The following is a 14,037-nucleotide window of genomic DNA, read 5'->3' as shown; positions in this document are numbered from 1 at the left end:
TAACAACGTTTCCTGTTCTCTTGTCTTTATTCTAGCATACCCTTTCTGAGACAGGCATTTCAGTCTACCTAAGGCGAGGAACAGACTGATAGTTTGTAATGTGGAATGTAAAATGTTGTTTATATTTCCGGGCCAAATGTCAATGCCCCATAGAATTTTTGTTCTTATCTCCTGAACAGTAGAGAAAGAAGCTATTGTGCAAACCAAAGAAATACATGTATAATTGAATAGTTGTCATAACATACAAATTATAACATGAGTGAGACAGCTTAAAGGAAACAAAAAAGCAAACATTATTAGTATAGAATAAATGATAAAAGTTATCAGTTGTGCCTAAAATCTAAAATAGCCCTATGCTGCAACTCATATCATGGGAGTAAGAACAGCATGGCAGAACATGATTAAACACAGAACCAGCAATTGGGAAGAAAGATATGTTAGCTACAATGGTTGAAGGAGACTTTGAGATAGCAGCAAAACATATAACTTGGCTACCAGATGGCCAAACTTTGCAGTTAATAAGAGATGGTAAAAACAGGGAAAAGCCTAACTTTGCAACAGATTGCTGGGCTTTATTGTTATGTGAGTAAGGGAATTTTTAGAAGAAAGTATTTCCTGGAAACTTGATTGAATTATGAAGGTTGAGAAAGTGTGAACAGTTTAGGAAGAAAAAACTAATACCAAATAGTCAGTGAAGTGTGCACAATTTAAGTGCACAAGGTTGAAAAAATGTGGCCTCTGATTTCTGTAGTCCAAGAGACTTATTTACCTTGAAGATTAAGAATGGGAAGATCATCCCACTGTTAGGTTTTATCATACAGAATTCCTGCTTTGTTTTTATGATATTGGTGAGCTTTGCTTGACAAACTAATGTATCTTAATAAGTTTGTTTTTAATAAATTGAACTGTAACTTATTTCTAATTTGCTTTTGTCATTATTTTCAAGGAAAATTAAGCCACAAAGAACTTTTCAGACAGGTGAATGCATTTGTAGGTCTTATTCTATAACATTGCCTAACACCTAATAATATTAAATCCTTAAATTGCTTTTAGGATTCCAGCATTTTATAACATTTTCATAAAATAATTTCAGGCTGCATGCTCAGCACATCACTGCATGTCCAGTAGAGATTAACAAAAGTTTTTTTGTACTGCAATTGTTATAACAAAAGCACACTTTAATTCCTTTTTTTGGTGAAATATTTATTATTTGGATTATAGTAACTCTTTTCAAAGTGCTTCGGGTAAATGCTGGAGAACTTGAAAGACATAGAAACTCAGAAGACATAGCTTGTATTCTACATGTATACTGAATGCCTTTTCCTAAACAAAATCTATCCATTTTCAGACGTTCTGTGATGGAAACACAAATATGTCTTGACAGTTAATCAGTGAGAAAAAAAAGATCCCTGGACATAGGAGATATGAAAAGTGCTGAATTATACCATTTAATGTATAAATGTATTACTATTCTATATTTTCTAGTTCTAACAAGTTTTTTTAAAAAATGAACACAATGGATAGGAAAAGATTGAGATGGATCAATGATCAAATTTTGGTTGCAGGTTTAAGAGAACCTTTGTTTATTTGAATATGTACAGTATTTTAGGAGGGAAAAATATAATATAAAATATATCAAAACAAACTAACATAGCCCATAATAAATTCATCCAGGTTTTGAATAATCTCTTGCCATTCTCTCATGTTTCTCAGATTTGTGCAAATACCTTCGGATCTTTTTATTCAGGTAAGTGTTAAAACAGATAGCGTACAGTTACTTTGGCCCATCATACTTTGTTCTCACTAGAAGGGGAAATATGAGACATGATAATCCAATTATATATTCGGAGCCTCTAGTAAAATCATCTAGCCTCCCTGAATAGCTAGACTCTGGCAAATTATTGAGGGCCCTGCTCTAACATCAGTGGATGAAAAACCTGAAATATCAGAGAGAGGAACCAATACAACTATCTTTTCAGAAAATATTTCTGAGCTAAACATTTCATTTCATGTTTTTTTCAATCCAGTCTTTGAAAGGAATTGCTCGGCTGTAGCCACTGTAAAGTTGTAGGCTGCATGTCTTGTCATAGCCCCAGCTCACTAAACCCATGAGATGCCAAGTTAACTCAGAAGAAGATTTTCCTGGCAAAGGTATTGCAGCAATCCCTCCAGTCTCAGAAGGGCAGATGTTAGAAACTGCTGTGGGATGCTGCTTGGCACAGAACATACTGTCAGTGACACTGATTTGGATTCCATGTTCCTCATATTGTTGCTCACACAGAAGGGAGTCCACTATCTGAACAGACCCGCTACGAATTGTATCATTCTTGTAGTTTGGGTCTGTAACACCAGTCAGGATCTTCCAACCAGTGACGACTATTTCCAAATCATCTGTAGGAGGATCGACATCACGTGTGGAAGCCAGGCATATGGGTTGGACATGACTGCTGATTCTGGCTTTGTCCAAGAGCTTAATGATAGCTATGTCAGAATCAAGCAATATAGGGTCGTAATTTGGGTGAACTATGATGGCTGAAATCTAGGAGAAATTCAGAACAACAATATCAGTATTTAGATGTTACATATATTTTATCCTATTCATTTTAATATTGTATATGAAATCCCATATAAAATCCCCTTTAAAATCCAGTAATATAAGAAAAAATTAATGAGAAATCAACAGTAAAGATGAAGAATATCTATCTATCTGTCTGTCTGTCTGTCTGTCTGTCTGTCTGTCTGTCTGTCTGTCTGTCTATCTATCTATCTATCTATCTATCTATCTATCTATCTATCTATCTATCTATCTATCTATCATCTATCTTTGTTACCATAAACAATTGGCTAGGGATACTCCTATCTCATCCTGTTAATTGCAACTAATTCTAATGATATCAGTAAAGCTTATCTCTAAATGGCTGACCTGAGAGCTCTAGGCTGCAAGTAACTCCTGGAAGCCTTACATATGGATAACCAGAAGCCTCTAAACAAAGATACCCAAGTATAATTTTTATGGAACAAGAAATTAAAATTACTTATTACCTGACTTGAAAAGGAACATATGTACTATGTTTAATTTCAGGGAAATGGAAATATCAATGAAGTTTAGTTTTTGTTTTATTCACTATGATGTACTAAATGCCTTAGCACTCATCTATTCATCCCAAACACTTAACTCACCCGTAGATTCTGTATGATCTTCTCATCTCTATCCTCATCTCTGTAGAACTTGCCAAGAACAACTCTGATGTCTGCTGTTTTGAGAACAGTGACCTTCCCCAGATTGGTGACACAGTGTGCAGCCACAACAACTGTGCGTTCATTCAACAAAGCTCCGCTGCAAATCAGTATCCAAGTCCCTTTTCTGTGATTGGGAAACTTCACCCCATTAGGTCTCCGATAGATGGCTGCTTGCCATGGCCATCTGGTTGTGGGTGATTTGCGAAGTATAGTGTTTTCTGTCTTTCCGCAGACTGCCAAAAGGAGAGGGAGAAGAAAGAAATATGATTTTTTAATTAATAAAACAAAGTATGTAAAATCAATCTTATTACATTATTAATTAAAGTACCTGAGCCCAAGGCAAATTTTACCTTGCAGTAAAATTACATTATCTATATATAAATAAAAATGTAAATGTTCGTTTGTTCAAAATCTTAAATCTCCGAAAATTCTTTGCTGATTGCTTTGAAATTTTGACACAACGTTGCATTCGAATACGCACGTGTTTTTATATACCTATATTATATAGATGTCACACCTGTGACAGGTAAAAACATGCTTTTTTTGAAAAAAAGCGCCATCTGTTGGTCGTAATCTCTATATCTGCGCACACAATGGAACAACAAAAATATTGTATACCCACAAGCATTGTGAAATTAAACATATTACAAAGATGCGCTTTCTCTTTTCTTTCTTTTCCATTTAACCACACTGAGCCACAGCAACACTTGGCTGGGTACAGCTAGTGTGGCTTTCTAAATGCTATCCAGTTCTACCTCTCCACTCTCCTTTCCAGATTTCTTTCTTTCTTTGGCAAACCATATTATATTCTTAAGCTAACGAAATATTCAGGACTTCCCAAAGCAGATTTTAAAGTCACATATTTAATCTTGTTCTAAAAAATGAGAAGCCTTTTTGATTGTTTAGACAGAAAAATAGAAAACAAACTTAACAATAAACAAAACAAAACAGAAATGGTCTTAGCTTTATGAATATCACTAGAAGTAGTCACACCAATCAATAGAAAAGCCTATTCTGTATACTCTGTGGGTTGTCAAGCCTCTAAACTAAGTAATAAGAGTCTTTTCCATTCTCATAGACAGTTTATTTGCATGATGTACAGCCCAATATAAATAAATACTGTATTCATTTACAGTATGAATACTGTAAACACATATATCCAAAGGGAAGAATCAAGTTGTTGAAAATTAGGCATAATTTGCCTTTAACATTAATCCAGACAGAGTTAATATTTTAAAGTCCATTGATTTCTGTAGGAAAAGCAAACAGAAACATAAACTTCTCTTTTTTAAATAAGTGAGGGTTAAAAAAATTTAATCTCTGTTGAATTGGGCTCAATTTTATTTATGCACGTTAACATTTATTTTGATCAATAAGTATTTTCTAGTGAGTATTTCCTTTGGTTTGTCACAATTGGCACACACTGCTAATGATACATTCCTACATTCATTAAAAAGAACCCTCAAATCTTTCCAAGTGCTGAAAAATTTGCAAAAAATAAGCTGATAATCCCCATTTATCAACTGCCTCCATTTCAAGGTGGATTTCTTCTGATGATAAAAAAGGGTGTCATTTTGTGGAAATGGCTGTGCCCTTCTCCTCATCTGTACCTAAGACAGTAGAGGTGAAGAAAAACAAATTCTCTATAAATTTCAAAAAAACCAAGCAGGAAGTGACATTCCTGTATATTTCACTTCAGGATAAGGCCTGCTTTGGCCTCATTTCCAACCAACTTTTCCCAATGCCAATGACCTTTCTTTTTTCACAGGAACAAGCTTTTTTTTTTTCCCCTTCCAAAATAGGTTGAATTGGCAGAAAAGGCTTGTTAGCTGAGGGGAAAGCAAATCCCACTGAGAGAGTTGAATGGGTCTTGCTCTGTCTCACAATTGGCTGAAGCATTTTCAATGTCTATTTTTCTCAAATGTGAACTTGTTTGCTATTAATACATCCTTTCAGATAAAGATCTTTGAACGGTTATTTTCCTCTAGCTGAAGATCTTTGAAGGATATCCTTATGTTCTGAGTTGCATAAGTGACAAACACTGAATAGAATTAACAGGAGCAATTCCCCGCTTCCCTCTCACTTGTAAAGAAGCAGCTTGTATTCACTTGTGTGGATATTTGAATAATAGTTCTATTGGCTGGCCTACAAGTAGCATTCATGTACTTCATTTAAGAATGTCTAATCACTGACTGGTTGCGAAGATAAATCCTCATAACTATTGTAAAACGCACCTCATCACAGACAACTGTACATGAATTCCCTAGACCTTAACAACCTCTTCCTCAAGGAATTTTCCTTTAGAGAGCAATATTATTACTCATGGCATGGCAGTGTTGCCTAATATTGTATGTGTGGCACTCTTACTTGGGATGCATGAAGGGGCCCTCCCACTCCATTTTCCTGTTTTCAGACAGGTTCTTCGGCTGCTTCCCAAACGATGATAAAAAGGAGAAATACAGTCATACTGCAGCTGCGTGTGAAGATGGTGGAAGCCTGGAGGCAATTCTCCAAATGGTAGTGAAGGTTTCTTGGTTGGATAAGCCTCCAACTTCTGTTTGTTAAATGTAGATGAATAGAGTTGATGCAAGGGAGTCTCCCTGTTTTGTTCGTAGAGAACATGGAGTTATAATCAACAAGCTGAAACCTTTTTACATCTTTGGCTTTCATAGTATTGAAGTATAGTTTGGAATAAAACATTATTGCAAATAAGCTAATATTTATAATTATAATCCAGTGAAACTTTGCAGCCCATGGAACCATTCAAGACTTTCTAGACTCTTAGTAAAATTCAGCATTCTCTTCTCCAAATATGATTAAGAGGCAAAGCTTACCAATATAATATTTAAGCAGGCAGTCCAAATTCTGTCTACTGTCTTTCCAGTTAGCGTTGTTGGGAAGATGTGCCTGACATCTTGTAGTTTCATTAGTAAAAGTATACTTAATATACTTATATAATACTATATACTTATACATATATACCAGTAGTCTGATTCACTATATTTTACAGACTGACTTTAACAGATATTAGACTATTTTGAAAGTGTTACCTCCTTTTGCAAAAGATTCATTAAAAAAACACTGAAGCGCTTACCAAGCAATTGTTAATATCAGCAAAGAAAACTAAGGAGAGAATGAATCTATCATCTATCTATTCCACTATGGGGGATACACACACACACATATTCTCTCTCTCTCTCTCTCTCTCTCTCTCTCTCTCTCTCTCTCTCTCTCTCTCTCTCTCTCTCTCTCTCTCTCTCACACACACACACACACACACACACAGACACACACTCTCTCTCTCTCTCTCTCTCCCCCCCTTTCTCTCTCTCTCTCTCTCTCTCTCACACACACACACACACACACACACACAGAGGGAGTTCTGAAATTTTTGCACAACACAAATTCAATCCATTTTTGGATAAATAAAGAGGAAGATTTTTCCCACACATGTAACTATCCTCTGGACATATTTTTAATATGTGGCAATAAAACCTAACTGAATCTAAAAAATTTACACAACACTAAGAATTTTAGAATTGGAGAGAATGTAATGTATAACTCTTGTGTTAGGTTTATATAATTCAGTACAACAGTATCACATACTTTTCATGTAATAACTCTTCAAATATGTATTAATTTAGGAAATGCTAATTTTGTTGTCTAGTATGTTCATGCTGCTTTTGACTAGAGACTTATTTGTATGCTATAGGTCAACATTCTAATATCAAAAGTAAAATGTCCCTCAAATCAAGATTGACTCATACATCCATTTCATGGATTCATACATTCTTCTTGGCAACAATGTGGAAGTAGCAGTAATTGACATCTTGGTCTAGCCTGCAACCTGATACTTCACCCAAGTACTCATGAAAGCTGTAGAACAAGGAGTAGCAGAACTTGGAGGCAGAGTTAAAAGAGGGATCAGCCTAGAGTCCCTACATACAGTAGCCACAAGCAAAATAAGTCCAACCTCCCTTGAATTCCATTGATCCATATCTAACCCCAAACAGGTGTTAACCATTTGTTAAGTAGATTCTTGCACATATGCATGATTAGCAATAAATCAGTCTAATTGGACCTGATTTTTTTGCGCCTGCTTAGGTTACTAGATCAGCAAGTTGGCTAAGTCTTATAGTAATCAAATGCTGACGTTTGAAAGGAAAATTTATATTTTTGATAATTCCCAGCAGAAATCAGACAAATGGGATCTTGTACAAAAATATGGAACAATAGCTCATTATTTTATAGGATTTCATAGACGTCAGTTCCTATCTACGATGCCAAAATTATGACATGTGCATAGCGATATCATGATACAAGTTCTGTCATTTCTAATTTTATTGCAATGTTACATTCAAGAATATAAGGGGCAGAGTTTTGATATCAATTTGATAATGTTTGCCACTCCTTTTTCCCTGCAGATGTTTATGTATGAAGAATTCATGAATATCTTCTATGTAATCGCTGGAGCAATGACAGTTTTACAGTACCTATTTTGACAATTCTTATCACACCTTTCTTTAGTTTCCACAGGAAATCTTTCTTATCTTTTCATCAGTTAGGATTTGGTCATCTGTGTCTGTAGTTTATTATAAAGTACATGACAGATTGTCAAAAATTGTATTATAGATTACATCAGCTAATATATTTGCTTGTGGATGTTTATATTTATACAGTAAATCGTGGGTAACCATACTGGCTTATAAATTTCCACCTAATAAATTTTTTATCAAACTAGCATTGTTATTTGCAGAATAACTGCTACAGTTTATGCATTTCCCCCCAGATAATGTTTGTACAACCAGGCACAGAGACACAAGAACAAGCAATAATATTTTTCATTAATATAAGGTTTTTGCAATCTTACCTTGACTGTACTTGTATAGGGAGTACTTTCTTTCTCACTAGGTCAGAAATCTTTGGTTCTCTGCAAGCTAAAAAAAAAAAATAAATACTACACAATTTTGCATAATTCTTTTTCATGTTTCAGGCTCAAATCGATAGTGTCCCTATCACTTCTTGGCACTATCATAATTGAATTAAGATAAAAGACAAGCAATTCATTAAGTGATAGATACTGCATATGTTTTTAAGAATAATTTTTAATTCTGTTTTCTTAAACAGAGCTAAACTGAGCAAACAAGCCTAAGTTTTATGGTTTCATTTCACAGACCATAGAAATGATGCAATCCACTGCTTCTCTACTTAGAGGTTCCATATATCTCAGTAAGAGCAGCATAATTATACCCTACTTCTGCATATTTATAGCCTGGCAATAATCGCCCAGCTGGTTCATGGATTATATATGTCCACTATTAGCGAGATCCTATTATATTTTGGACGAGACATGAGATCATTAATAGTTCCACAAACCTCATTCCTTTCTTCTGAAATCTGGTATTTACTTTCACTTTTCATGCGTAATAAATGATAGCAGAAATAGGTAATAGATAAACCATTATGAAATTAAGAATTAAACACAATAGTAATTTATTTTAAATGCGAGACAAGCCATTATATGGTGGTGAAAGATTTAGACATTTTATTTATTAGAATTCTGTCTTGGATCACCTTGAAGAACTCAACTGATTTAAAATTAATATCAGGAAAAATGCTTGCCCAACAATGGGCCAGTAATTAATATTTATAAAGAGGCAACGTGGGAGATCATGTGAAGTATTAATGCCACTCTACAATGCCTTGGTAAGGCCACACTTGGAATACTGCATCCAGTTTTGGTCACCACAATGTAAAAAAGATGTTGAGACTCTAGAAAGAGTACAGAGAAGAGCAACAAAGATAATTAGGGGACTGGAGGCTAAAACATATAAGGAACGGTTGCTAGAATTGGGTATGTCTAGTTTAACGAAGAGAAGGACAAGGGGGGACATGATAGCAGTATTCCAATATCTCAGGGGATGCCATAAATAAGAGGGAATTAAGCTATTTTCCAAAGCACCTGAAGGCAGGACAAGAAGCAATGGGTGGAAACTAATCAAGGAGAGAAGCAACCTAGAACTATGGAGAAACTTCCTGACAGTGAGAACAATTAATCAGTGGAACAACCTGCCTCCAGAAGCAGTAAATGCTCCAACACTGGAATTTTTAAGAAGAGATTGGACAGCCATTTGTCCAAAATGGTGCAGGGTTTCCTGCCTGGGCAGGGGGTTGGACTAGATGACCTCCAAGGTCTCTTCCAGCTTTACTACTACTATTATTATTATTATTATTATTATTATTATTATTATTATTATTATTAAGTGGTGACAAAACATGTAGAGTGACATGACTCAAACTTTGTCCTCTTGTACAATATATCTTTGTCATTTGGCACCTCAGTTGGCTATAAATCTCCCTAAGGGTAGTAGTTCCAATATGGTTATGCAAAATTATAGAAGGAATAGTGCATATCAGCCCAAAAGCTATGATTGACTGATTACTGTGTCCATTTTTATGCAATATGCTTTTCATTAGCATTTTATTGTTTTATTTTCCTCCCTGTTTTGATAGAAATTGTCTGGATTCTTCCAAAAATAAAGACTTCTTCTACCTCCCGCCTGTTTACTTGCAAACCTGTGAAAAGGTGAATTAGCACCCTGATTCTGTAAATGGTTTCTATCCCAGTTTCTATAAGCAAGCAATTTTTTTCTGTACTGTCCAGCTTCAGCTTACAGTTCCTAAAATTAGTTTATCCAGTAAGTCAGATGGAAAAAAAATATGATAAAGAAGTTAATGAAGCATTATATTCTAATTCTATATAATAGGACAATTTCCTTTCTTTTTAACCTGATGAGCACATTCACAATTTTTGAGCACATATTATAGTGCTTCTTGAAAAATAGCTGCAAAGCTGCCTTATTTGTTCCAAAAATTGCTGCCAATGGAGATAGAGTGCAAAATATGGATTCACCTGTTTCTCACTCCTATTGTATTTTCTTTCAGATTTTTGGAGAAAGGTGCCAAAGTCACAGACATACTGCAAGAATTTTTTTATTAAAATCAAAAGAGACTGAGCCTACTCTGCCTAACATTACAGTACACCTTTTTTTACTATTGGCTCTCCTCTTTGTCTTCTGCCTAGCTTCTCTTCCTTGGTTAGTTTCCAAATCTGGACTGGCTCTGAACAAGTGTTCCTTAACACCTAGTTTACATCAGGGAATTGACCGCTATAGAATATAACACTTCCTTATCCATCTCTGTTTATCAAAGACTTTTTTCCTGGGCAGGTAAGCGTCTTTATAAGCAAAGCTGCTTGGGTGCTTTCAAGGTATTTTTGGAAATAAAGAGGATACCGAAGGACAACACTTTGTTTTGTAGTGTATCACTTTTTTGAAATAAAAAGACAAATGGTGCACAAAGCTGGATAGGAGCCAAGCATCTTTTCCATGAGGACAATTATTAGAGAGCAATTGAGTACTTTCCAGATAATTGGATTCTAATTTTAATAAGCTCCACTCAACTTAAATTATGGTCAGAGATTACAAAGGGGATTGGAAAAATTATCTGCCTCTGTATCAAGTCCTTATAGTCCTGGTATTCATATTAGTTAGTATGCAGCTTATAAAATGTATAAAATAAGTTGCCATCTATTTGGATTGCTTCACCCATGTAGAATTTGGAGAATTTGTCACCGAAGCTTTTAGAAAATGATTGTTGTGATATCAGTGATACTTATGCCTATCCATGGCAGTCAGATTGTATTAGAAGGAACATGTTCACTGACATCTTATTCATGTTGTAAGATGTTCACAGTCAATTCCAGTTAACCACTGTGTTTTTTTTCTTGGCAAACTGGTTTAACAGTATCTTTCTGTGGGGCGAATGTTGGATCCTGACGTATTCTTGAATAGAGAAGAGATGCAAGAGACTACAGTATTAATTTATTTTGTAACTGTCTAGCCTCCTGTTAAATTGTTGTTAGTTTAAGGAATATGGAAGAAATTAGATGAAGTAGGGATTCTAGTGGGAATCAACAAAGATTACATCAGTACAATAGATGTCATAATATATTCATTAAAAAAGCATTACAAGTATTAAGTGATGTTATTAATTACCTTTTATACAGATTGGTTGTTTCCCTGACCATTCGCCATTGGGTTTGCAGGTCCTCTTTTCATTACCGCTGAGAGTGTAGGTGTTATTGCAAAAGAATGTAATTACGGTTCCAATTTTTGCATAATGACCATTAATTAGAGCAGTATCATCCATCAGTTTCCTGTACCCATTGAGTGGACCACCAGGATCAGAGCAGTTTCTCTCTTCCATAACTAGTAATTCAAATGGTTGTTGCTGTTATTATCCAAAGTAGAATGCTTTATTGAACATCACATTATTCAATTCTTTACTAATCAAAAAATATGATCAACTTTATTTTTGCCATTAACCCTAAGTTAGGCATTTAACACCACACAAATCAGCCATTAGTTTTGCTAAAATGTCTTTACATTCAACTATATCTTTTTTTTTAGATTACCACACTCTAGATCAGTGGTTCTCAACCTGTGGGTTGGGACCCCATTTGGGGTCGAACGACCATTTCACGGGGGTCGCCAAACAACGCAGTCCGCCATTTTTTCCCCCTTTTCCTTAGCTGTGCTACTCCCAATAGAATAGACTCTCTTGAATCGAGTCTAATTCTATTGGGTTTCAAAAGCCAATAGGAATTGTCCAGGCTGTCTCTGCCCTGCTGAGCCCACCAAAAGTCCCATTCTGCAAACAGTGCTGCACCAGTTGAGTAGTCCTCAACTTATGACCGGTTGAGTAGCCCTCGACTTACGACCGGTTGGGGGTCGTGGCATTAAAAAGGTTGAGAATCACTGCTCTAGATGCTATTTTTACTTAATTAATTTTTATATTATTCTTCCTCTCAGGCATATCCAGCAATAGGTGAACTCCAAATCTCCAAATCCAACTGATTAATTCTTTGTTGTAATTTTAATTTTAATATATAGTTTTAGATTTTTTTTTTAGTAATAACTTTTAGAACGTTTGGATTGTGTGATGCCTTAAGAAAGCCTACTCTGAAAAGGAAGCTGCAAATCCAATGTTTACTAAGCCAAAAAATAAATAGACTTGCATTTCATTTTGGAAGTGAAAATGCTGCCTGAACCTAGGAACAATTTTTCTATATGCTCAGGCATCGAACTGTAATACTCATAAAGTATTCATTCTATTTAATGCTGATTGACTAATATTTAATTTAATTTGAACTGCAGTAATCTGAAGAGAATAAGAAAAAAAAACACATTTGCCATAGTCCAGGTACAAATATCTCCCTTCTGTTCACCAATTGTCCTTCTATGGAGCTTTGCTGCAGAAGTCTGATAAACTGACATGTCTTTCTGCTTCCTGCCCACACAGGTAAACTCAACCACATATGCCTCTATTAGCCATAAAACTAAAAGTCAATGCAAGCAAAAGAGAGGCTTTTCCATGCTGTACAATATCAATATAAGCTTTGCTAAAATTAAATTTTACGTCAGACAGCCAAGATGTTAGGTTAGAAATACATGTTTGCTTTTTTTATTTTCTTAGCAATTTCTGGAAAATAAAATATTGCAATAGAAGAAACATAAGGAACTCTTACCACATCCAGGATGGTGTGCAGACCAGCTCCCATTTAGTTGACAGTAAGCAACTTGGATGCCTTTTAAGGTATAACCTGCGTTGCATTTGAAGGAAACCTGGGACCCATATTTAAAGTCATCTCCTTCCACAAAACCATGAGCAGGATTACCTGGAGTCCTACACATCACCACTGACAGTTCAGATATTTCAAAAAAATCCACTTTATTACAAAAACAGGAGTGTTTTAAGATTAGTAAAAATGTTTTTAAAATATTACATTGTAAGGATAGTAAGAGAGAAGCAAAATGAAGAACAAGTAACTAGTACAGACAATTAAAAAGTGTTCCATAGTGCTGATGTGTTTTTCATATTTTGACAGCTCATGGTAGCAGGACTTGACTGAAAGCATAAATATACCAGTATGTGCATAAGTGTCTGTTGGGGAGGTGATGGGAAATGATGAAATGTAGATCAGAGTGTCACTCTGCAAACCTTGTAACATCTATAGTTACAGTATGTATATATTGTCCTGTTTATTACAACCAGAGAACCTGAATGGCTAAGTGCAGACATAATCAAAAAGTTTGGCATAAAATAAAATGGCTTGATATTTCATAAACTATTAAAAAAAACCCTCAGTGTTATTAATATACTAATAAAGACTTTTTATGCACTTTTTAATATTTATTTTATTTTATTTTTTTACCCTACCTTTATTACTATGTACATAACTCAAGATGATGAATGCAGGTAGTCCTCAACTTACAATCATTCATTTAGTGGCCATTTGATGCATGGAAAAAAGTGACTTATGATCGTTTTTCACACTTACGACTCTTGCAGCATCCTCATGGTCACGTGGTCAGACTTGGCAAGTGATTCATATTTATGACGGTTGCATGTCCCGTTGGTCATGTAATCCCCTTTGGCCACTATCTGACAAGCAAAGCAATGGGGAAGCCAGATTCACTTAACAATCGTGTTGCTAACTTAGCAACTGCAGTCATGCACTTAACAATGGAAACAAGCAAGGTCATAAAATGGGGCAAAACCTACTTGTATACATATTTATATTAGGATGCAAGTGCAGGTGGTCCCTATTTAGCAAACGCCTTGGTCAGTGACCATTCGCAATTATGACAGTGATAAAAAGCAACTTTGTGACCAGTGTCTGCATTTATGATCTTTTGCAGTCAGGTGTACACTATTACAGTCACTTAATACAGT

At 35.2% G+C, this 14,037-nt stretch overlaps 1 protein-coding gene across 2 annotated transcripts in view; it reads right to left on the bottom strand.

Moving 5' to 3' along the window:
- Nucleotides 1-1,559: 1,559 nt before the first annotated feature.
- PAMR1 (peptidase domain containing associated with muscle regeneration 1) overlaps nt 1,560-14,037 on the bottom strand; it is a 79,676-nt gene continuing 67,198 nt past the window's right edge. The window contains exons 7-12 of one of the 2 annotated variants that reach the window (XM_039365164.1): nt 12,830-13,030; nt 11,298-11,510; nt 8,111-8,177; nt 5,608-5,840; nt 3,181-3,473; nt 1,560-2,539 (exon numbers count right to left, since the gene is read on the bottom strand). In XM_039365164.1, coding sequence (XP_039221098.1) covers nt 2,003-2,539; nt 3,181-3,473; nt 5,608-5,840; nt 8,111-8,177; nt 11,298-11,510; nt 12,830-13,030 — 1,544 coding nt within the window. In that variant the 3' untranslated portion in view covers nt 1,560-2,002. The remainder of the gene's footprint in view (nt 2,540-3,180; nt 3,474-5,607; nt 5,841-8,110; nt 8,178-11,297; nt 11,511-12,829; nt 13,031-14,037) is intronic. The other variant, XM_039365165.1, reaches the window with a different exon arrangement.

The sequence above is a fragment of the Crotalus tigris genome, unplaced genomic scaffold, assembly GCF_016545835.1.
Source record: "Crotalus tigris isolate CLP2741 ecotype Arizona unplaced genomic scaffold, ASM1654583v1 scf7180000019968.627227, whole genome shotgun sequence".
In the NCBI taxonomy this organism is placed as follows: Eukaryota; Metazoa; Chordata; class Lepidosauria; order Squamata; family Viperidae; genus Crotalus; species Crotalus tigris.
The sequence above is the reverse complement of the archived record's forward strand: the minus strand, read 5'-3'. Positions and strand labels throughout refer to the sequence as shown.